At 46.7% G+C, this 25,792-nt stretch overlaps 1 protein-coding gene and 1 long non-coding RNA gene across 19 annotated transcripts in view; one reads left to right on the forward strand and one right to left on the reverse strand.

Moving 5' to 3' along the window:
• Positions 1–25,792, forward strand: part of LOC135902791 (coiled-coil domain-containing protein AGAP005037-like) — a 583,363-nt gene that overhangs the window by 361,788 nt on the left and 195,783 nt on the right. The window contains exon 1 of one of the 18 annotated variants that reach the window (XM_070532427.1): positions 19,441–19,685. The exons of the other annotated variants lie outside the window; for them this stretch is intronic. Coding sequence (XP_070388528.1) covers positions 19,473–19,685 — 213 coding nt within the window. The 5' untranslated portion in view covers positions 19,441–19,472. Of the gene's footprint in view, positions 1–19,440; positions 19,686–25,792 lie in introns of those variants that run through there. 18 annotated transcript variants of the gene reach the window in all.
• On the reverse strand, positions 10,667–11,574 carry LOC135902839 (uncharacterized). Its single transcript, XR_010564623.2, has 2 exons — positions 11,253–11,574; positions 10,667–10,810 (listed from the first exon to the last, which is right to left on the reverse strand). It is a non-coding gene; the product is annotated as an uncharacterized lncRNA (long non-coding RNA).

The following is a 25,792-nucleotide window of genomic DNA, read 5'->3' on the forward strand; positions in this document are numbered from 1 at the left end:
TATCAAGCTAAAATGTGTAGAAAAACGGCAAAGTACGACTTACACACAACCTGCAGACATGATAGCCTCGGATTGTAATTTTAATATACGAAAAAACATATTACTGTTACACGAAAACTCAAACAAACCCATTTTTCCGGCGTTTCTACCAATCATAGACCGGCCACGGCGCGCCTGTTTCCATACAATAGTTCCAGATGGCGCTCGCCTCCGCCGCGGAGGCATATTACCAAATATTCTTTGGTAGCATATACAGTAACTCTATCGCATCCCGGCCCACGCAAGAAGCCGCCTTTATAGCAGAAAGCCCGCCTTCGCGCATAGCGTTCGCCACGAGCGTTCCCCGGTAAACATTACGGTTACATACGGTGCGGGAAGCGTGAGAAGTACTCAGGGATCTGAATGCTATCGCGTTTCATTCTTAAGAGGAAGCTTTAGCTCGGGCCCAGCTCTGACGCGGCCTATTCAAATACATGTAAAACGCAAAAGCGTTTTTTCTGACATAACCCGTGGACATCCTTTCATGAAATTTGTTGCATTTGATAGAGAAAGTTAAGTTCTAGTGAGTGTTAGAAGCGGAATTTCAATTTACGGCCTGGATATTGTTAAATAGATATTCATGTATACGACCGTTCGAAAAAAATAGAAGTACGAAGTTTACAAATTCATAGCTATGCACCAAGAACAGATATCGCGGTTATGTAAACGGCATCTATGAGATCATTCAAAGCGGACAAATTCGTTATGTCATTTGACATCTTACGTGAATTTGTTACATTGGGTACAAGGGTTCTGCAAGAGCTGTTATTCCATATTAATAAATCTTGTTATACTCATGTGTAACATAGCAATTTTGTCCGCTTTAGATGTACTATTAGATGCAATTCACAGAATTGTGTTACCATTTTTCGTTCTTGAGTTGCGGAGTTGTAAACTTGATAGTTTCGCTTTTCGAAAATTTCCGATTTTTAGCAATTTTTAATAAACAATTGACAACCTAATTAAAAAATTCGAGACCAACAGTCACTAGACTTTAAGTTTTTCTTTTATATGCAACAAACCTTGTGAAATTTTGTGCAGTGGTTGCTGAGAAAAACGAATTCTTCCTTTACATGTATTTATATAGGAGCACCCGAGCTAAAGGTTCCTCTTAAGAGCAAAGCTTAAGCGTCCACCAAATTTTTCGCGGGCTTCTTTCACGTTCGGAAAAACTCTTTCGTGTAGCACGTATTGAGCAACAGAAAGCTGTATCGGTAGTTTTTCATGTTGCTCTATAATTTTCTCACTGACGCTTATCATTTAAATATAATATATAAGAATTCATTATTTTAACTAATACTAGTTATGTAATTAGGTAGAATCGAAAAGTAATCTGAGTATCACCAAGCGACGGCAAACAACCTTATCTTGGTTCTGTCCAGCTAGGTGGCATTCGCATACATTTAATTTTTCGCTAAAGTTCCGTAGGACACCCTGTATAATCGTAATGTTTTGCTGGAAACGCTAGCGGCGAACTCTATGAGCGAAGACGAGCTCTCTGGGGCGCACCGCTCCTATGCAGACCTCAAACGGCAGAGCTAAAGGAATTTGTGTTTGAATTTCCACGTAACATAATTATTTTTTTTTCTCGTATATTCAAATTACAATCTCACGTTGTCACCTCTGGAGGTTGTGTGTAAGTCGTGTTTTACGAATTGTCTTACGCGTTTGACTTTGAGGAATGATATTAGTTTAATAACGCCTCTGCGCTTTGCGCAGGGCCTGCATGGATGCATGGTTCGCGGTAACATTTATCATATGGGCAGCGCCGCCCACGCCGGATTTTCTGCGACACGTGGTCCTTAACTCTGTCGCCTTAAAATAGTGGTAGCAGCTAATTTTGATTATTACTTATAACGTATTCGTACATATACCCTGCATAGTACGACAGTGCATGCCGTGTCATTGTCAGTCTGGAGCGCGAGTCTGGTCTCTGCGCCCGCTCCAGACCTGCAGCGGTCGCATGCGTCCGAACGCTAACGGGGAATGGGCAATGCTTTGCGTATCAGGTTCGAGGAAGTGAGTTCAAGCAAGGCATTACGCAGGCGCTAGTGTGCTGCTGTTGATAAAAGTGTCTCGTTCCCGCTTATCCCAAAAGCGGCTGGCGTCGGCAAATCTTGTAGGAAGCTGAAAGAGCCGTAACGCCTTCTGGCCAGCGGCCGGTGCCCATATAGTTGAACAAAGTCCGAGGTGTTTAAGCGCAACGGTAGGGCTTGCCATGGCTGTCGATACTTCGCTCCCCGGTCGAAAGCTGCCAAATTTTTTTGAGAAACCCTTATTGCAACAAAGTCGAGAGCTGGGCCAGTTCGTATATGATTGAAAGGTGAAGATCAGCTAAAAACACAGCGTACACAAGCAAAAAGGCGAGAAGTCGAGCCTCGTCCCGGCATCTTTCTTGTGTACATAGCGTTTTTCGCTGATTTTGATCTTCATATCCTAACGAGTTTTCGCAGTAGATTCGTGCTGATGGTGGGTGGACGACGATTTTAAATTCGTAAGCATTTCTACGCTTACCCAACGAGAAAACTGTCCGTCCTGCCCGTAAGGCGATCGCTTTCAGGATAGCGTCCGCAGAAGCGAGCGAATTCATATTCGTGCTGCCTCTAGCTTCTACGCGAGGTACGCGTCGAGAACACGGATCACACGAAGCTGTCAGCACTCGCCGCACTCTGTGCCCATCGCAGATGGCTTTCAAGATTGGGGCCCGCGCGTATCTCTTCAACATAAACTCAGCAACGATAACACGGAGCACACGAGGTTATCAGCTGTCGGGGCTCCCTGTAGCCATTGCACACCGCTTTCAAGTTGGCCCTCGCGGCCGTGCCAGATGCCGCCGTCGTCGGAGTGTGGTTGATCACGGTTCACAATGGATCACGCCCTTAGATAAGGTGCTAAAGGAAGATAACGACATGTCATGAACCGAACGTCATCGGCGCACCTGGCGCCGCCACCTGCCGTAGCTTGCTTGAGGCATCAATTCACCTTGCGCCGCTGTCGGCAGCAGTTCGTGTCGCCGCAGCGCTGTCGTTAGTACTGGTCTGATCAAGTTTCATAACATTGATAATAACACCGGTCTGGGTGGAGATGAGCACTTGACACTATGCTTACGCACATGTAGATAACTCTCAGATGCGTTTCTACGGGGGCTTTTTTTTTCTTTTTTTCAGTGTGTGCCTTATGTACGATTTATTTTTTTGGATTTGAATAAAAAGTTTGATGCGGGCGACTTCGCTCATTACGATGCCGTGGCTGTAATTTCTGTCTTTAGTGGCAAGCGGTTCGAAAGTATCGCTTCAGTTCTTTTTTTATTTCCTTTCATCCTGTTTAAAATGCACCACAGTTGGAACCACCAAGGAGTTCGAATAAAGCGGTATTTACACTGAAACGATTTTGATATAACGATGGTTAGCTATTTTTCTAAGCGAACCGTCTTTAACAAGGCCTCACCGAAGCCTTCGAACGCAAACTACGCCATTGTGCATCTCGCGAAAGTGGTTTAAATGTGATGCGTGGAGACGGGCGTGCTCATGTTTCCCCGCTCGAGGCGACACCTCGTTAGGCTCGAGCAAGCGTTTCCGCCCTTATCTACGTGCGAGAGCATTTCCTGTTTGCGTTCGCACGTAAAGTCTGGGCGATGTAGCGGGGTCTCGTGGTACGTGAACGACGTGGTTCACGTGGAGACCGTTCCATCTGGATGGTCGCGAGGAATATGCGAGACAACCTTCAGACCGCTTGGCTTGCAGAAAAAAAAAAAAAAAGCTGCTTGGGATCTCCAGATACCAGCCGTGCAAGCTCGTCTGTTTTGTAGACACTTTTGACAGCATTTCTAAAGAAAAAAAATTCTTGCTTTACGGCAAGTGGTCGTTTCGCGTAATGGTAATTCTTCCTTTGTTTTGCACTATAGGATCTTGTCTTTCTTTTTTAATTCCGTCACATGTCAGGAACAATATTGTTTTTGCGTTTTTGGAGTTAGCTAAGGCCAACTTGTTATAATCAGACGACGCTTTATTCAGATTTGTTTCATGTTCAGCGTGTCCCGTTAGATTTGTTTCATCCGCAGGGGTAGACCTTGTCTGGTCGACTACTGTGTGCACGGCAAAGTAGGTGTTTATTTGGCCGGCTTTTGACATACGATTAAGCACCACTCTACTGCACTGACATGACATTTTTGCAATCAAAATCTTAAGGTGGGGTTGAGGGAGTGCAGGAGCCAGTTGATCGATGCTCATTGTCTCTCGGCCAGCTTCTGCAGTCCCACACTCACACACCGCCAGCTGGTATGCACAATGAACACAAGCAGCGCGTGTAGGTAAGTGAATGTGTCGCATTGAATGCACACACAACTATATATCACGAGGTAACACTTAAAAGAACACAATAATACCCACAGGGACAACATACGCAGCGACATTGATAGAACGTGCAATGATATGAAAAAGACACTAAAGGGAATCTAATGAAGTATAATATATATAATAAAGTATACTAAGTACTGCTAAGGCATTCTTTCAAAACATTGTGTTCGGTAACTCTGCTTCGATGGATTAATTATTGAACTAGAAAATGAAGATCTAACTGCCTTTTTGTTGTTTTTCACACTTGAGTCGTTGTGGCTCCGTAAAGGTTCTCGAAACTCGCCAAGTTGAGTCGGAGGCTCTATTAGAATACGACGTAGTCCACGTTTACTGATAAAACGTGAAGAAAGCCCGACTAAACGTCCCTCAAAATCAATGACGTCTCGGCGGGCTAATGCGGGAACACAACGATGGCGTCTCCGCCTGTCCATCGTTCTTGCGTTTTTCTTTGGCTTATCAAATCTCTTCTCACGCTAAGGGCGTCTTTTTCGTTAATGCAGAAGCGTCTTTCTTTTTTTTTTGTACAAATAGCCTAAATCGTTTTTATCTTTAGCGTCCCTTTAACACAAAGCACTTGCGTTCCAGGGATGTTTGAAAGAAAAAGTACATGGTGCCTGAAAATGCCATTCCTTGTAGAAAAAAAAATTGTGAAAGCAATTAGCACGCGCTTGTCCGCTATCGCCCTAATTTTTTCTTTAAGCTGAGGGACCTACGATCCGACGCCTTTAGTGCCAACCGCGGTGGTGCCACTGTCAGTCGGAGTAGTCCCGCGATCAGGCAAGTGTTTGCGCTCCGCTGTACCAAAACCGGTTCTGAAAGGCCAACTGCAACGAAATTCATGGAACGCGCGCAAAAAAAAAAAAAGTCTAGTTTCACTAAGTCTGTAAACTATAGAGCAGTCGACCTGCACAGTTTTACATTGGAGATACGAGTGGATGTGTCACGAAAAGATAGCGGAAATAGCATTATTTTTTTTCTTCACAGCCTAAATAACTGCCCTCCTGACACTACGCGTACGCATAACCCGGCAGGTTGAGAATCAGCGCAGCTCCTCGGCATGACCTCTGACTTGAGGCGGGGCCCGCGTGGCGCGTTGATCATATATATATATATATATATATATATATATATATATATATATATATATATATATATATATATATATATATATATATATATATATATATATATATATCACCAGTAGCCCCGAACAGTGAGCGTCGCTCGCGCACGCGTGCCACTATACCATACGCAGCAGCGGCTGGTGTTCAACGACAAAGTGCGTCCGTAGTTTGTGCACGAGCAGACAGGGGGCTTTTTGTCCCCGCCATTACGCGCTTAGAAGTAAAAGCACAACGTCAAGGCCGATTCGGCCGCTGGAGTCGTCGCGTGCTTTCCAGATGTTCGACGCATTGCGCGCAGCAGCATCCGCGGCCGGTTCGTTCCTTACAGGCAGGAGACCTCAATCGGGCAATCGCGTGACAAGGTATACACTCGCGTGACCGTGCCCTCGGTATTGCGCGTCTTCCCGCCGTCCTCGTCCTGATTAGCGGCGCTATTATTATTATTATTATTAGTAGTAGTAGTATTCTACGTGCCCGAGTGAGCCTGCACGCTATATATGTCGCTTTCGCGTTGCTGTCATGCAACGCGCCAGTTGGTTATTATACCCACCGCATCGCGAACCAAGAATCGTTCCCCGCGATCGTCCTGGACGCTGCACCGAACTGTAACGATACGCAAAATACGTACGGTCCGTATGCGGAGTGAAGCCAGCAGCCGAAGCGTACGTAGCGCAGCCCCGGGCAGTGCCGTTTAATGGTCCTTCCGGGAGAGGAAATTGGACCACCAGTTGAGAGCCATTATGTCGAAGCCATCGACGATGATGGGCTGCGGGGCGCCATCCCTTGACGACTGTGAAGCTGCGCACAGCTTTAAGCTGTACCATCAGCCAGACCACGCAGCGGTAGAAATGGAGAGAAAGAGGGAGAGAGTGTGTATGCGCTAAGCGATGTTTCAGTGCACCTTGGTTCGGCGTGCACAAAGCGCGTTGAACACGGCTGCCTTTTCCGGCCTCTTGTCTAAAAAAAATTGCGGGTGCGTTGCAGCGCGAAATTGCGGCTCCGGACATTGCAGATTGCGCGGCGCGGCTTTCTATAGTCCAGCCAACAGGCAATGTTAAACACAAGAGGACGATATTTTCCCGTTTATTTCAGATAATTTTTTTTTTCACGCGCATAATGATATGCAATAGAACGCTTCGCGAAGTCTCTATAGGCTCTCTGTGAATCCTGTCAGCGACAAAAATGGGAAATGGGAAGCTGGGTGACTTGGTCCAATTTTACGCGCTCATCAAGTTAGCATGTGAGCAGCAGCGTTAGTCCTTTGAAACCCTGCTCGAGGGCACTGCCGCCGCCCGCGCTTGACGTGCTGGCCCGCCCTCGGATCACATTTTTTTTTCCGCGGTTTTGCGCCACAGACTAAAAAAGAAACGGAAAAAATGAATACAGTCGAACACCTCTACAACGAAATGAACTGTATAGCGAATAATTAATTATGTCCCGGGCAAATTCCTATCATTCAGATGCATTGTGAACGCCTCCGCAACGAAAACTACGAGAACGAATTTACGCGTACAACGAAAGAATCTAGGCGTTCCCGTAGTGCGGAATTAGAGACCTTCAGCGTGCCCGGTATTCCGGCAAGCGCGGGCGGTTTGCCGGTTTAGCGGGGGCGTAAACGTGAGCGGCCAGATTGGTGGCGCCAGCTGGTGGCGCAAAGCTCAACGACACAAACACAAAGCTAATTACTATATTCTGCTTAGCTGGTGCTGTAAATCTCGACAGTGGCGTAATCGTGTTCACAATTAGAGTGGGTTACTGCAGTTTTAGCTTTGTGTTTGTCTGGTTGAACTCTACGCTACCAGGCGGCTGCACCGCTCTGGCCGCTCACGTTTACGCCCCCGCAAATCCGGCAATCCGCCTAAACCGCTCCCGTTTGCCGGAATAGCGGAGAGGCTAAAAGTCTCTATTGCTGATTTACAACGAACGTCACGTAGTGGTGCATCTGCTGCCACTCGCTGACGCAACTCAGCTGCGCTCTGCGCCGGCAGCTGCGTGAGCGACGAGCTTGACGAGCGTGCCGACGTCGATGTGCCTTGAGTCCTGCAGCACTACGCAACTCACTCTACTCGCATCTCTCAACTCGTACGCTGCTTGTTACGCGGCATCCGGTTGCGACGGCTGACGAACATGCCACAGCTCACGACGATGTCGTCGACAGTCTGTAAACGAATCAATAATTTCGCCGGCAAGGGAGGCGATCACGGCATCTGACGATCTGCGGTCGCAGATTTCGTCAAAGTGCGCGCAGAAAAAATTCGCGACTTATTTCGCAAATGTTGTCTTGCATGCATTCGCGTTTAAATATGTGTTTTCTCTCGTCGAACGTGCACAGCCCGCGCTAGTATTTGCGGTGCTGCTCGCGTTCTTTACAAGGAAGTCACGTTTATAGCGAACGGTTTTGGAGGTGCCAAGCAATTCGGTATAAGGACGTCGCTAGGGAGAATGTGGCGAACCGGATATTCATTGGATGCGATGCACAATTTTAAGTTCGAACTTATGCAAATATACAAGCATTTATTGATTTTGGCGAATTGATTTTGACGAAGCAGCTAATGAACGGTAACCGAAAAAAAAAATCCCCAGTTTGCGCAAGGCAACTAATAACAAAACACCGCTAATCTTGCCCTCGTATTTCGAGGTCTTCTTTTAGTAGAGCAATGAACTTGAAGTACGGTGTTTCATTGTAAGTCGGCTTGCGCAGACTGGAAATTCGGTTTCGTTTATAAATATCTAGCCGAGCGAATTCAAGTTGAAAAGACAAAAGTTTATTTTGACGTATCTGCTGGGAGCCGGCTTTTATCAAGGATATTTTATATATATATATATATATATATATGAAACACACGCCGGACAGGGCAAAGCTCTCACTAAATTAGCGAAAACATTTCACTAGATTCCGATGTAGCTAGATATAGCTAGATGCGAGCTAGATGCAGCCTTTCCGCATGCGCATTGTCGCTTCTAGTGTACCGGGAAGACCGGAAGCGTAGGCGAGGCGTGATGGTAATTTATGGGCATCCCCTTTGCAACGGAGCGGTAAGGAATGGTCAGCTAGCCTGCTTTATTTAATCATGTGTTTTCATTCTAGCATCTTTATATTCATCTCCTTAACCTTTTTTTTTTCTTTTACTCAGAACTCCTCTATTTACCCTGTACCGCTACCTAGGCCTGTGACGGATCCATTCCTATTGATCGCTTCTCTGCTTTTTTTTTTCGAACAATACTCTAAGCGTGCCTTGCTTATCTCGACTGCTGACTGGTTGATGCTTCTGTCCACTTAAAATCCAGGCGCTTCTGGAAGGTGTAGGTTACCTACAGCTCTCACTGGGTGAATCTTTTCGCATTCCATTGGGATGTGCTGCGTGTTTTCCGGATCATTGCGCCAGAAGACATATATGCCCCATCTTGTTGCGAATATTTGCTCCGGTATGTATTTTCCTTAGGCAAGCAGCTCGAAGGTCAAATAGCAAAGCACTACCTGCCTTCGTATTATCGTACTGATTTTCCCTTCTAATTTGTTTCTTGCCATTCTTGTAAATCTCCGTGGTCTTCTTTGTTGCCACTTTTTGAATCGAGTTTACTGTCTCTGTCTCGCCTTTTTTTTTTGATGCTGCCTGGTTGTTTCACGCTCGCAGGATGGATGGATGGATGTTATGAGCGGCCCCTTTGGAACCAAGCTTCAAGCTCTTGCTATTATACTGCTTAATGTCCTACCTAGGTTAAACAATGAAAAAGAAAAGAAAAACACTATGAACTACCACGCCCAAATTTTCTGATCCCCGATTACGAACTGTGCTTTTGTACGTCTCCGTCTTTTGTCGTTTCCCTACGTTTCTTCCACCAATCCTCCAATCGCCTCTTACTAATGCCTATTGCAGACATGTTTGCTTTTCCACTGCTCGCGCTGAACCCAAGGGCTTGAAGGAGGCCAGTGGTGCCTAAATCGACCGCTGGGTAGACGTCTTCACATTCTAATAAAACATGCTCCACAGTTTCCCTAGCTTTACCGCAGCAAGCACATGCTTCTTCTTCCTTGTTATATCTCGCTTTATAGGTGCTTGTTCCAAGGCATCCGGATCTCGCTTCGAAAAAGTGATGAGCTTCCCTTTGAGTTATCATAAATTGTTTCTTTCCTTATTTCGTTTTTTCCTCTAAGTAGTCATGGCAGGTTTCTTTTCCATTGCCGCCACCCATGAGATTATCTCAGCCTCTCTGACTTTCTGCTTGACGTTATTTGTTGCTGTGCTGCCCACCCTACAGGCCGCATATTTGCTGGTAAGCTTCCTAGTTTCTAGCAGCGCTCTTAGTAGTGCCACCTTGCGGCGCTTTCGTTAAACAGAACTAATTGAAAATGTTTTTGTTTTGCGTACTATCTCCGTCGAAAGAAGTTAAAAGCACCACTGTACTTTAATGATTGCCTCCCGGCGCAATTATGCCAACGGCTAAGTACCATGGTTTAGAGTTTCGGTTGAAGCCATCGCCAAAAGATGACGCCGCGAGCGAGACTCCGGAAGTGTACTCCGGGGGCAGGAGCTACAGTGCTCATTTCGGGCCTGCACAAGGTTTTTTTAATTACTTTTCTTGTTTTTTACGAATGGCCTTCGTTGTTTCTTTTCTCCGTTTTCGTGGTCGTTGGTTGGCGTTCGTACCTTCACCGACGACAAAGAAAGGCCGACGCAAAGGTCATGCGCTGTCGCGCAACCCAGTTGTTGGTTATTACAGCCATTCGAGAGGCACATTATGTGCAATCATATTGTGCAATCACAGATGTGCAGGTTAACGGCTGTGTTCTCTAGGGAATATTGCAACGAAACAACAAACTGCCCACATGTCCCCAATGCAACGTATGTACGCCTTCAAGCGTACCCTAGCAAAAATTCTAATACAAAAACTAATAGCCTATGAGGTTATTGACACTAATACAGTCTATTATGTCTATTAGTGTATTAGTCTAATAGACCTATTGGTTATTGGCTTATTAGTCTGATAGGTCTATTGGTGTATTAGTCTAATAGGTCTATTGGTGTATTAGTCTAATAGGTATATCGGCGTATTAGTCTAATAGGTACATCGGCGTATTAGTCTAATAGGTCTATTGGTGTGAAAGAAAAGGTCTCAATGCACCAGTTACAGAATGAAAAACAGGCATAATTGCTAGGAGCATTTATTAGCACACAAATATTTTTACAGATTTCTCTTTCGAGATCTTCGTCAGGTCAGCAATTTTGATTGCCAGAGCTTTTACTCCACCACTTCGACCAGAGAACGTCCTTTTGGGGTGGTCAGAAAAACCTGGGTTGAAACATACACACATATAGAAACATTTAAAAGCAGGGGTGCTAGTTCTATCACTAAATGTTTAAGCAGGCAATATTTGCTTCTAAATTGGAATAATATGGCCCCGTAATTTCCAAACTAATTTTAGGGCAAAGTTTGATATGCTTAGTTCGATATGTTTATCATAAAGAAAAATGACGCCATCTGATATGACAAAACAATTAGACAGCACATAAAATGCACCAAAAATGTTCTGTGTGTTACATCGAAACTGTAGGCAGATAAAGAACAACTCTAGACAGAAATCTTGCACAGCATTGTCGGAAACATGCATGTCACTGCTGCTATGCGCACAACAATCGGCCCAATCACACTGTACTGAAGTGCATCCACCATTGGGATAAAAAGAAACAACTTTATACTATACTATAGAAGCATAAATAAGTACAATAGTTACCTCCAAATGGAAAGGAATCGGCGCCGGCGAAGACACATCACATCGATGCACGCTGATAGATCCACGAAGCACAGGGGTAAAACTAGTTGCCTTCCGTTGTTTTGAAGTCACACAACACCCATATCCAAGTATTATATTGCAGGAATAAGATTGCGCAGACGCCAGCACTTCGGGTTCCTTAAAAACACATCGTTAATTCACTAAAAATCGCGCACACCTCGCCTTGACATGGCTACAGTACACTGCAACATGGTAGCCGCCAATGCACACGTGCTGTGCGCAACTACGGCTGACTACGGCCGTACTTTTGCGATCTTCCCGCCTGCCGTGTTCCCTTCTCTGCGATACTGCTCATTGGTGTCAAAAAATATTACGGCCTTTTATATGGGGTATTAAGTTATCAATTTAGGTTACAAGTTTAACACTGCTTTATGCGCACTTCAACAGAAGATACGGGACTAACGCAACTTCAGTGGCAAACAACTATGGTTGCTGCGATTGCACCATCGTTCGTAAACCCACCGGGCATCGCGACTCTGCCTCGCAGGTCACGGCTGGTTGTTCGTTGTGTTTTTTTTTTTTCGTGGCGAAGTATTTGTTGCGTTGTAAACATAGCTGTTTCCTCACGACTCATCGCGACGAGGCTCAACAGAGGCCTAGTTATGAGACGTCGCCAGTGAAAGAAAATTAGCAAGACCATGTTGGCGCGCGTCGATCGCTTTCGTGTATATCGCTGAGAGATAAGCTTAGTGCGATGAAACTAATACAAACGTGCGAATGCTGTGTGCTGCACATTTTGTTCTTTATTATTCAGCGAATAATCAGAGACCTCTCTGCAAATAGTCCCCAATACAGACTTAATTTTTCATGAACTTTCACCCTCGCATTAAACAAGCAGCAAAAAGGGGAAACAAAATTCAACAATGCATGTTGCATAACAGACCAGCAATAATCTGTATAAAGTCAATAGGACGTATCAGTCTAATAATGAAACTAGCAGACATGCAACACTGTTTGTATAAGACTAATACGCCTAATACATAGGCTCTATTGGTCTTATAGGTCAATCAGTACAACTGATAGAAATTTCTATTGGTCTAATACAAAACTTATACAACTAATACAAAACTGTATTAGACTAATACAAACTTCTATTAGAATTTTTGCTAGGGTAGCATTCCTTTAATAAAACGAATAGCTTTCTTGAAGCGTTTGGCTGTTCGCTTACATGGACTGGCGTCGTTAATGTTCTCTGCACATTTTTTTTGTTACTGTGAAACCAATGAATAAATTACTGCATCGAAGGAGGGTCGGCCTTCAGGACGGAAGGCCTGGGGGGGAGGCTGCAGGGGAAGAGGCAGTGCCCTCCTGCAATGTAGCCTATGCGGGCGCTGGCGCCTTGAGGTTCCCGACTCCGGAGACTCCAGGACACGCCCTGACTCACTAATAAGGCATAGTAAAGCAGCGCGAAAGACCTGGACGAAATGGGGAAGACTCAAGAGACATACAGACACATCCAACCTGATCTATTAAGGCCTCGTGCAAAACATGGATCCGTAATTTCTGTGACGCAAAGTGCTAGTGCATTTCACCGTCGTGCGAAATCGTTCGGAAGTGACTTGATTAGTGTGCCCTATTTCCGTGCCGGGATTTTTTTCTTTGTTTTTGTTATATACTTTTTTTATTACAGCTTCTGCTCGTGATACGCATGCTGAATTCTGCGCAAGGAGTTCGGACCTTGCCTTTAAGTTTCTGCTCGTTCTGTGTACAAGTGGGCCCTCTCAATAATAAAAAAATGGCCTTTTAAGCTAAACGCAATCGTTTGAGGTCTTAGTTCTGCATTTTGTTTAAGCAATCACACCGTGCAATAAACAGCTCCGGTCAGTTCATCCTACCGCAGATGTAGTTTTACATTCGGGAAAAGATTGCTCGAGAGAGAGAGAGAGGAAAGGGGAAAGGCAGGGAGGTTAACCAGAGAAAAAAAATCCGGTTGGCTACCCTACGCTGGGGAGAGAGGGGAGGGGGAGGTAAAGTGGAAACAAAGTAGAGATAAGGAAAGGAAGGAGCATAGACACACAATCACAATCGGTCACTGTCACCGAACACTGTCATCGCACAGCACACTGACACTTGTAGCAACATTAACATCTGTTCAGGCTACAGTCGCCTGTCCAGTTCTGTCGCCCTCAAGAACCGCAACAGTGCCCTCGTCGCCCTCTGCTGCGATGGCTTATGATGGCGGTATCTGAAAAGGAGTTCCTCTGTGAGAGGTCTGCGGTCAAAACGCGCTATCGCGGTTGCAAGTGATTGTCTCTGTAAATTATATCGAGGACAGTCACAAAGAAGGTGTTGAAAAGTCTCTTCGTTACCACAGTCCTCACACGAGGCGTCGTCGGCCCATCCAATTCGGTAAGCGAAAGACTTGGTGAAAGCCACCCCTAGCCATAGGCGACAAAGCAGGGTAGCTTCGCGACGACAGAGCCCAGCTGGAATACAAAGGCGTAGGGAGGAGTCAAGCTGGTGGAGTCGGTAGTTGTGAAAACTTCCAGCGTTCCACAAGGATAACGTGATGTGACGGCTGATCGTTCGAAGTTTTCGAGCGGCATCGGTCCTTGATAACGGTATCGGCTCCTCTTCGTCCCCTTGAAGAGCCGACCGAGCAGCGTTATCAGCGTGTTCGTTCCCTATGACTCCGCAGTGACTTGGAAGCCACTGAAATGTCACGTGGTGTCCTTTCTCAGTTAAGGTATCAATGAGTTCTCTAATCTCAAATACCAGTTGTTCGTGTGGTCCGCGCCGCAGGGCCGATAGCAAAGATTGCAGTGCAGCCTTGGAGTCACTGAATATTGACCACCTTCGAGGTTATTCTTGGTTGACGAGGCGAAGTGCAGCGCGAAGGGCTGCAAGTTCCGCGGCCATCGGTGTCGTTGGGTGACATGTCTTGAAACTGATGGTGGTGGCTTTCGCTGGGAAGACCACGGCTCCAGAGGAACACTGGAGAGTTGCCGATCCATCAGTATAAATATGTACGTGTTCGGCGTACCTCTCGTGCAAAAGAAGCAGAGTTAGTTGTTTAAGAGCTGGTGATGACAGCTCAGATTTTTTCCTGATTCCTGGTACGGTGAGGTGCACTGCGGGTCGAGCCAAACACCATGGAGGAATCGATGGCTTAGTTGCGGGGGTGTAGCCTGATGGGAGGCAGGTGTAATACTCCGAAATCGTAGTACAAAAGGCTGCCTGCGGCCTTTCTGATGGTAGTGTTGCCAGATGGTGGGAACAGGCACGGGCAACGTGCCTAATGTGCACTCTCAACACTTCTACCGCAATGTGTGTCTGTATAGGTTGGTCCTGAGCAATCGCAATAGTCGCTGCTGTCGATGTGCATTTTGGCAAACCAAGACAACCCTGAGAGCCCGAGCTTGAATAGCCTGTAGAGCACGAAGATTTGTCTGGCAGGTGTTGGTCAGTACGGGCAAACTGTATCTCAAGAAGCCCAGAAAAAGAGCCCTGTACAATTCCAACATTGCATGCACTGACATTCCCCAAGTCTTTCCTCCCAGAAACTTGAAAAGTTGGGAGATTGCTGTCAGACGCTTTTTCAAGTAGGTAACGTGCGGGCTCCATGAGAGATCTCTATCAATGATTATGCCAAGAAATTTGTGAGTCTTCTCATAAGAAATTATCTGGCCATTTATTGATATGGCGTAAGGTGTCATTGGTTTGCGAGTGAACGCCATCAGTGCACATTTGTCTGACGAGATTTCAAGACCTTGGTTGCGGAGGTATAGAGCTGTTAGAGTAGCAGCTTTTTGAAGTCTTGCACGTATCTGAGGACGTGTCACACCTGACGTCCATATACATATGTCGTCGGCGTACATGGATATCTTGATCGCTGCTGGCAGATGATCAACGAGACCAATGAGTGTGAGGTTGAATAGGGTAGGGCTTAGTACACCGCCTTGAGGTACACCTCGGTACGTGTAGTGTAGTGCGGTTTTACCATCACCGGTACAGACAAAGAACGATCTCATAAAAAGGTAATGAGAGATCCATTGGAAAACTCGACCACCTAGGCCAACCATCTCAAGAGCATCGAGGATAGCCTCGTGAGATACGTTATCGTATGCCCCCTTGACATCCTAGAAGAGAGCTGCAGATAATCTTTTGCGTGACTTTTGAAGCTGGACGTACGTAGCGAGATCAACAACACTGTCTATGGAAGAGCGATCTCGACGAAAACCAGCCATGCAATTCGGTAGCATGTTGTAGTGCTCCAGGTACCACTCCAAGCGGGCAAGGATCATCTTTTCCATTATCTTTCCCACACAGCTGGCCAGCGCTATAGGGCGGTATGAGGTGGTTTCAAGTGAGGACTTGCCTTGCTTCAGGAGAGGGACCAAGCGGCTTATCTTCCATTCTTCGGGAACCATGCCATCCTGCCAAGATAAGTTGTAGAGATGTAACAGTTCTTTTCGTGCGCCATCACTCAGGTTGTTCAAGGCGCGGTAGGATATTCCATCTGGTCCCGCGGATGAAGAACGCCTGCATAGAGCAAGAGCCGCTTCTAGTTCCTCCATTATGAATGGAAGATCCATGCGGCCGTCACGTGAAACAGGGATGCGACTGGGGGCTGGAAAGCCTGGACCGGTTGCTTGGCCAGCGATCCTTGCACAAAAGTCTTCTGCAACATCAGCCTCTAGCCGCCCCTGGAAGAGCGCCAGCGCCTTGAATGGGAAGCGTTGTTCAGGGAAGGAACGTAGACCACGTATGGTTCTCCAGATGTGGGAAAGTGGCTTTCAGGGGTCTAGTGACTGGCAAAATCTTGCCCAACGTCGAGATGCCAATCTATCCATGCGACGTTGAAGTTTCTTTTGTAGTCGTCTGGTTGTCCTAAGGTCTTCGATGGACTTTGTACGCCGGTAACGCCGCTCCGCACTACGACGGAGCGCACGAAGTCGCTCCAACTCTATATCGAATTCCGTGTGCTTCGACGAAACCGTGACCGTGCGCGTGGCGTGTAGCATTGTAGCATTCGACTAATTGATTGGACCACTTTTACTTCCACCATGGAGGATGTCCTCTGGAAAAAAAAAAAAGATTGCTCGAAGTAGCAATAAGGGTAACCGGCCTCTTTTTCTCAATAGCCCAGTTACCTTAGTGAGGCTCGAATGGCTAACCTAAATGAACGGCACTTTCGGACGACGTAATTGTAATAAGTATTGTTCTTCCAGGACGCATGCGTGTATGAGACGAGTCAGTATATATATATATATATATATATATATATATATATATATATATATATATATATATATATATATATATATATATATATATATATATATATATATATATATATATACTAAACCACATCATAGAGCACTTTCCTTTTCCCTCCAGCTGTTGAGTATCTTGCAGTACTTGTTGACGTCCTAGTGGCAGACGGAAAAGCGCGGTATCGCTAGCAAGACACTTCGCATACCCTTCGCAGGTGGCGCGGCTGTCGCTAGAACACCGCGCTTTCGGCAAATCAGAACGCCCGGATTAGAAAACCGCGGAGCCTGTGGGATGTTTCGTAATTGTTCTGAATCCGGGGGTCTAGTTCAGCATGCTCCGTCCTATCTGTTCACGCTCACGAGGACTTTCACTGCAGCGGCAGTGAAGCCATGTTTGTGCTGAGTCCAACGGACAGCTGGGGCTGCGTTTGCGCTCTGTTTACACTCTTAGCACTCTTAGAAAAATTTACACCCTTTGGAGCGTATCTTGTCCCACAACAATAATCGTCATCCGTGCTGCCCGCGTTTCCTTTCTTTAACGCTGCGAGCACGGTACTTTCCAGTCACGAACGGCATGCGCCTTATCAGTGTGACGCAGCATTCTCGACACGAAAGTAGCGAGCGCCGAGTTTCCAGGAAAGGAAACGCAAGCAAGGCAGATGACGATTATTGTTGTGGGACAAATATACACTCCAAAGGGTGCAACCGTTTTAAGAGTGTACGTTCCCTCGGACCCACACTCTAAAACAAAAAAAAAACACCCTTTGGGTTGTATCTTGCCACACAACAATAAACGTCATCTGTATTGTCCGGATTTAATAATAATAATAATAATAATAATAATAATAATAATAATAATAATAATAATAATAATAATAATAATAGTCTTTATTTCACTCATGAAGTGAGGGAGTGCTGGAAAAACAGCTGACAAGTCAGCTTGACTAGTTCCCAGCTCCCCGGAGTACAACATAGAAGAATCGAACACTTTTTCGCATGGCAACATAAAAACCACAAACAAATAATAAATACTAATGCAGCAATAACTTGTCGATAACATTGAGAATACGTTACTGTAGAAATAAAATGTTTGTTAACTGCGTGATAGAACAATGTTATAGAAAACGTACAAACATGAAAAACTGCAAGTAAAAAGCGCTACATAATGAAGGAAAAAAACGAAAAATAAAACTTTCATTTCCTTTCTTTAACGGTGCGAGCCCGGTACTTCCCAGTAACGAACGGCATGCGCGTTATCAGCATGACAGTATTCCCGGCAGGAAAGTAGTGGGCGCGGCGTTTTCAAGAAAAAAAAAAGCAAGCAAGGCAGATTACGATTATTGTTGTGAGATAGGATAAACCCCAAAGGGTGTAAACTTTCTTGAGTCTCAGTGTGGAAAACCTGCATGCTGCCATGCACTCTCAGACAAAGGTACACCCTTTGAGGTGTATATCTGCCACATAACGTGAACTCGGCGCTCTGTACTTTCCTGTAGTGAAGGCTGTGTCACGCTGACAACGCGCAAGACGTGTTATGATTTCGAAGTACCGCGCTCGTACCGTTAAAGAAAGGAAATGCGGGCAAGATAGATGACGATTATTGTTGTGGGACACGGTACCACACAAGGGGTGCAAACGTTTTTCAGAGTGCAAGGCACGATTTTTCAAAGATGTGGTTGGCTATCGCCTTGGCCAACGACATTGACTGTGGAAGAGATGGTGCCGAACCCTTAGTCGGAATTGTCGTGATGTCTGAGGAATTTAATTCTTTCCTCTTTTATTTTTGTGGCAAAAATATTTAAATGTCTGTATATTCTTTAGCTCTTTATGAAGCGATGACCGTTCTAAGCATGCGAAGATGTCTTTTCTAAGCATGTCATGATGCACGTGATTTAGATAACTCCTCGAACTGGCTCAAAACGTTTAATAACGCTGAGAACTCTGGAATAAGAGACCAAGTATCAATACCCATTGCCACTTAATGATGTCCTACTTTCTAAGCGTAAGGGAAATTTTCCCGAAACAAGGTACAATATACGCGCCCATATTACATTATTTCATACTGTTGGATGAGATGCAGAATCAAGTGTCGTTAAAGTGATCTCCTGCTTAGCAATTACCGGAAGCTGTAAAGGAACTGTTACATCTAGATTTAAATTCCTTGAATTGAGCTCATGGTCCAGGAAGTTCTCAGTACATGATTGGACAGATGCGGAGCCGGTAGCCTCGCTAGTATTGCAGCGCCACCAGTGCGATATCGAACGAAACGCGAAAACACGCGCAGTTTAGTTTTCGCTAGTCTCCGCCGTGCGGCGCCACCGGTGTAGGTTTCGCGGACTCTAGCGCCAGATCGAAGTGACGACGGTCGACTCGACTCGTGCCAGCCGGTGCTTGGCGCTGAACTACGGGCCTTCCTTTTTTCCCTCAGTCTGAAAGAGCCGCAGTTGTGCTCTCTCCTTCCCGCTTTCGAAATCCGGTAGCAGGCCGGGATGATGGGTCCCGATAGTGGCTGCGGTGAAAGAAGAGGCTTACACGGCGACAGAAGAGAACGAGGGTACGCTTGGCGGCGGCCCGTTTCCATGACAACCGTTGTCCCGCGAGAGCGCGGAAAAAAGGGGGTCGAAGAGGGAAGAACGAAACTTCTTTCGGGAAGTCACCGCGCCCACACGCTCGCTCCACACACACACACACACAGCTCACGTTCTTCGCGCGCAGAGTGAGAGATAGAGACGGCGACGGTTTCCCTGCGTGCGTTCGCGTGGGGTTGCGGGGGCCGGCGCATGCGCGGGGCGCGTGCCGGCCGCTCGCTCGACGGGAAGGAAGTCCTTCCCCCCGTTCTCCGCTCCTTCTTCCCGCGGCGGCCGGTGGTCCGACCGTGGGTCGGCGGGCGGCGCAAAGGGAGACCCGTGGCGCGTCTCTCGTCAGCACGCGCCGTGTGCCGTCCATGCTGAGCGCCATGAGCCGGCTCCGGCCGGGCTCGCCCAGCTCGTCGGGCCAGTCGTCGCCCGAGCCGCCGGCTCCTCCGGCGACCACGGGCCGCCACAAGCAGCTCATCCGCCGCGTCCTGCAGGGGTCGTCCAAGAAGAACGCGGCGGCCGCGGCCAACGCCGCCTCCGCGTCGTCGGCGGTCAAGCACTCGGGATCGCAGAAGGACATCGTGAGTGTGACGACGCCGCGGAGGCTGAGCTGCGGCCGGCTGCGGCGCGGGCGCGCACGCTCGGTGAGCGTGGGCGGTTGACGAGCGAGAGTGCGCGGCGAGAGAAATAATCTGGAGGATTGGGATAAAATATACCCGGACAGCCCGGAGTGGGGAAAAGTTAGAAATTTAGCGGCCATTTAACGCGGCGGAGCGAAAGAGAATCGCGTTTACGAACTCCCGCGAAACCTCCGTGAAGCCCGCTTTGTGTTGCAATGCCACCCGCGTGGTTGCCCAGTGCGCGTAGGCTTTGCGCTGCGGTGCGAACAAAGCTTACTGCGGGCGCAGGATCTCGGAGGCAAAGCTCGGGAACAAGTGGTACAACGCGGGTCACGCGAGCCGCGCAGACTCGGTGCCCCGAAACCATGAGCTTCGGTCGGATGTCGCTTTCTTTTCTTCGAGAGCGCCATTCGCGCTCTCGAAGAAACGGTGTGCCGTACGGTGTGCCGCGGGTACTACGGCACATTCGTGCTTGGTTTCGCCGGCCAGCTTTTGCTTGATCGCTAGTCCGCGGCGCTGTAAGGGGGCGCGCTGCAGCATGTTACAAAACTGTACCTCCTTTTTTACAGCAGTTTAGATCGTGGCATGAAGGGCCAAATGTTCGAGCAGGAGGAGCAGTAGAGTGTAGCAATATGGTGCATGCCTTTGAGACTGCGTGGAAGAGAGAGAGAGAAAACGAGAGGTGAAACGCAAAGGGGTTAACCAGATTAGGTGTCCCGCTGGCTACTCTGCACAAGGGCATGGTGTAAGGGGAGAGCGTGTGGAAACTACAGAAGGCATCCATGTAATGAAGTCTCGCTTTTCAAATTCCGAAACCACATACAGGCTACCTCTTTCTTGCGGAACTTCTTTGTAGTTTAGGATGTAAAAGCTCTCGCCAGTGACGCTGTGCTTGCAATGCACGCATGAAGCATGCTAAAGTTAGCATGCTGCTACACTTTTCGCTGAGCAGGTTGGGCTAATTTCGGGAAGTTAATTCTTCGTGAAACCAGGTGTAATCCAGGGCTGGCACGATGTAACTACTTCCTCATCATTCACTACTTACTACCGACAGATCTCGCTGATGTGTGCAGATGCTTCGCACTGACCACTGACGATGCACAAAAAGAAATAGCACTGGATAACCATGAGGTGATCCCGACCAATTTTGACACTCCGGAACTTGTCTGTAGTCTAGCATCTACAGCTTCCAAGAAACCTTTCTCGTGTAACCCTGTACAGTGAAATCCCGTTAGAGCGAACCTCACATTAAGGATTTTTTTTTCAAATTAACGAATCTTCGAAAATCCATCACCAAGTGCCCACTGGTTGAATGTAAAAATATTTCACTACAACGAATTTCAGAATACCAAATTTCTCAGAATAACGCACCGAATTTGATCGCCATGATATCTTAATAACACTTCACGATAGCGAATTTCAAACGTAAGAATCTGCTCGCAACGGCACAAACAGCGACAAGTGCTCCGTATGTGCCACTACCATCATCATCAGTATGCCTGCCTATATTTCTCTATGCTCCTGCCCTTTTTTAAACGCGCGTTTGCCCTATCGGCATTGCCTGCACTTGCAATCGCGCCTTGCCGGCCCTCGCCGTCTTTTTTCCGCCAATTAACCCGGTAGCTCGGCACGTTTGTCGGAAGGCTGTTTTGCTCGCTTTAAACATTAGACGTTCGTTTCTACGTTCGCGATGAGCTCTGGAAACAGCACGAAAAAAGAAAAGCGGAGGCAATTATTTTTTTTTTTTGCAAGAAAAGGTGGATATTCTTTCTCAAGTGGACGCTAGAAAAAAGCAAATCAACGTCGCAAAGGCGTGGAGGATTGAACCGTTTCATCAAATAAATGTGCATTCATTTCCGAATACTCAGTGCTTTTTTCCGTGCTTTTACACATTAACGCGTTTTCGGATGTGTTCCCAGCAAAGGTAGGCGACTGCTTTTGTTTCATTTACGATTTTGCATAAGAATCACATTTTTTTCGATATAACGATTTTTCAAAATAACGAATGATTTTTAGCGATCCTTTGAGATTTGATGTATCGAAATTTCACTGCAGTCGACTTACGCGTGCAGCCTAAAGCTTGTGTGCCGTTTGTACGTCTTTGCGCGAATTTTCAAGCTGGAGAAGTGAAAACACGTGTGTAGTTCATCAACAAGAACAACTAAAAAAAAAGTTTGATACCATAGGCTAACCTTGCGCACTTAGCGCGAACCCGTGGTGGAGTCTGTCTAGCAGCAGTTGGCGAATCGGTTGCCGACAAATTTGTGATAGGGCTTGATTGATCTCAATATCTTCCTTTCAGTGCGGCAGTGGAATGTGTGTGCACGCAGGAACAAGGTTAGAAATGTACAAGCTCCAAATGCGCAGTGTCTTTTCTTGCCCTTTCACTTTAGCTCAAAGCAATATTCAAAGAGAACCACACACCACAGGAAGGGCTTTTCGATCGCCACAACCATCGTTCACAGCGACGAATCATCCTAAATTAAAGGTTGGGAGTAGTCGAGTAAGCGTGATCTCAGCTGGCTTCTTGGAAGATATAACATTCTCTATAGGAGCACAGCCATGTACCATGCGGTACAAACCACAAAAGAGGAGCAGTCGGCTTTAGCTGAAACCGCAATGCGTCGATCAGATGTCAGTCCCTTCTCGGACCGCTTATGCGACCCACCAAACGCGATACCTTCTGCAGACGCGCTTTTCACCACACTGTTTCCTAACGGCATTTCTCTGACTGAAAGGAATCGCCGAAGATCGAAGCTGGAGGCGCTTGGTAGCGAAGGCATTGTTAACCCGCCAAGCGCACGCGGCGATTTCGAGCCATTCCCCACGACTACAGGCCGTAACTTTGTCAACCAATCATAAAACTTTGTCCGCGAGAACAAGCGACGTCGGTCCAGACTCGTTCCTTCTTTCTCAGACGCTGCAGCCGAAGCGATAATTACGCCCACGTGCCGGGGGCGCAGCGTACCGCTGCATCCACTCCAGAGAGCGTCTCGGTTCTCCCGTCCGACCCGGCCGGGAAGAAGAGTCACCGAGCTGCGTTGCCGGTGGCCCAAATGGCCCGGCGGCAAGCGAGAGTCATCGGAAGGCGCGGGCCAAACGATTTGCCTCCCCATTCAAGGGCGCCCCCCTCTCTCTCCCGCGAGCCGTTAACCATGGTCCCGTTATCGGGGAGCGTGCCGGGCCGATGGCTTTAACGAGCTGCCGCCTCTGCGTACCGATCGGATAGTGTTGCGGAATCGACACAAAAGGGGGAACCGAGTGTCGACCCCCTCCTCTTCAATGGCGGCCAAGTGCGGACAAGGAAGATAAGGCGCGCCGGCACAGCCGCGAAAGAAGTGAGCAGCTATAAGTGGAGTGGAGATTAACCGGCACTACTTTGGTTAATGGGAAGATAACGCGCGTTACACGCCTCTCGTTGTTGCCGTACGTATGCCAGAAAAAGGGGAACCATCGGTATTCCCAGTTAAGTAAGCTGCGAGAAAGTCCTCAAAGAGCCGGTCTTTTCTGGTTGAAGGATGGAACGCGGGACTTTCTTACGAAAGTAAAACCCAGACCTACTTTTAAGAAGAGGACACATAAAGACATGACAGGACGGGCGCTGGTCCTGTCATATTAATGTCAAAGTAATGCATCAACGAATAGCCCCGTAACGTGTGTTTTGTTAAACGCAGGAGTACAGCCAGGTTTCCATAATCCCTCGTATCAAATGAGGCCACCAGAAAACGGCTAGGAGTTCGACACCGGGGAAGTCGACGAACTTAAAGGGACAGTAAATAGAGACACCAAATCACATTTTATTTCTCATAACGTATTGTTTTAAAACTCCACTTCCGTCGCCTTTCCGTTAATAACTTGATTAAAATGTAACCTAAAAGTACCAATTTTCCCCCTTTAATGTGGCGCTGCATGCAACACCACCGCCGTCACGTCAGTGTGAAGTCATGGATTTGAAACTAGTTTTTTTTTTCTTTGCCTTCTTTTGTAGTAGCGTTGGGGGCTCAGTAAAATTTCCCGAAGCCTGCCAAGTTATCTCTTCTGTTTTTTTTTCTTTAGTACAAGGTAGTCCATGTTTGTCGATAAAAAATTAACTAGGCCCAAACAAATTTCGTCAAATTCCATGAAGTCACTGCGAGATGGCGCGAAAACTTCAAGCAAGCCTCGCCACCTGTCTTTCTTTTCCTTTCTTTTTTTTGCGTTTCTTTTGGCTTACCAAGACTTTTCTCGCGGTAATAGTGAATTCTAGTGTGTCTTTGCATTGTACAAGCGTAATATACAACCACATGCGATTTTTTATCTCTCCCTCTTTAGCGCCCTTTTAAGAGTTGGGAGGCTTAAAAAAGTCTGTCAGCCAAATTTATCTCCGCGCAAACGTGCAAGGCGAGCACTTCTGATTGATGCGTGCAAACTCAGATAAAGGCGACATTCTGGCAGTTCGCCGACTCGAGGTGCGTTAATTAGAACCTCGCAGCGGAGGCGCTGGCAAATGGGAAGTTTTCGCAATCTCCGTACCTTTGCTCTCGTGCCGGATTCCCACGAAGAGCCCGCAAGGTTTCACCGCACACATCGCCCGGGTTCTGGTCTCGTGAAAGTTTGCCCAGCTTACTCCGTACGCTGCGGCGCAGCGGGTCGATGTTGCATTAGCTTGATGCGGCCCTAACGAATGGGCGTGCTGATCAGAAAACTGAAGAGCTGCATGTATACGCGAAGAGACTGAGGCGTTTGCGACTACCCGGAAAACCTTCTCCCTAACAAGGCTTGATTCCCAGCTCAACTGTCTTCATTGCCTCACGTCCGTCGTTTTACAACGTCTTTAATTGAATGCTTGCTGCTCGAATAATGCCACATTCAACAACATTGTTACTTTCGCTTACGGTTCAGCTTCTAAACTGATTTATGTCGCTTCGTTCATTATTTTTAATTGAATTCCTCACGCCTTTAATAATCATAATTATGAATGTTGTTTTCCATTTATCTTTGTTTTCTTTTTTTTCATTTTTACTGGAAAGCGCATTAATCGTGCGAAATGCATCTTCTGTCCGCCTGCTATATGCTTTATAGCACAAAGATACCGGGCGGTGACGAAATGCTATGCAATAGTTTATTTGTGTCTAAACAGTAACAAAATTCACTTTACAAGCTACCCTCCACAAAGAACCAGTAGCTGTGTAGAAAGGCATAATAATTCAAAGTGTAGCATTAACAACGTGCCCGTGCAACCCACAAGATCATTTATAGCACAAGTTGGAGTAGACGTCGTCATTTTTTTTTTTTTACCATGGTTCGTTTACCAGCTTTATAAGGACGCCTGAAGTTAAGCACTTTGCAAATATTATTAGCGCTATCAGCATGCAGAGCTATAAACAAGACTACAGATGAGGTCTTTCGTGTAATTTTGTGATGAAGTGTCACATCACATGTTTTCTCAAGGTTATTTGTATCGAATGTATGCTGCACCTGGGCCATGCCTGGCCCTTGTGCCATAAAAATTATAAAAATATATCTATCGAATGTATCCTGATATCGCGGTTTGTCTTTCATGCAATTTAGTATCGCAGCTTATAATTAGATTTAGAATTAGAATGAGATTAATTTAGTTAAACCTGACTGAGAACGCATGATAGCAATGCAAAGGCGCTAAGCTGTTTGAGGCCGCCGTTAACGCTGCACTCTCAAATAAAACTTCCAGCGCTTCACCTTTAACATGGAGATCGCGCGTTCCTGTCCCCAAACATTAAGTAGAACACTTTGGAGCATCACCAACAGTGCGCCTAAATTTGGGCCTCTGTTCCAGATCGCTGCCTTTCAAGTGTATGATAAATTACAGCCGCACGGGACAGCGTGGGCGCACTGCGTGGTAACATCGACACCTCTACTCAAATTCCTCACTAATTGTTATGCTAAACTAACGTTGAAGTATGCATTAATACCGCGATGACATCGATATTAAATTAGGACACTCGTCAACGTTACCCTTAACGAAAAAAAAACACTAAAAGAAAAACGAGAAGGTATTGCCGCCCGCACATTTTGTGCGTGCAGGAGTTATGACTTGTAAACTTAGCTAA

This window comes from Dermacentor albipictus, chromosome 1 (assembly GCF_038994185.2).
Source record: "Dermacentor albipictus isolate Rhodes 1998 colony chromosome 1, USDA_Dalb.pri_finalv2, whole genome shotgun sequence".
Classification (NCBI taxonomy): domain Eukaryota; kingdom Metazoa; phylum Arthropoda; class Arachnida; order Ixodida; family Ixodidae; genus Dermacentor; species Dermacentor albipictus.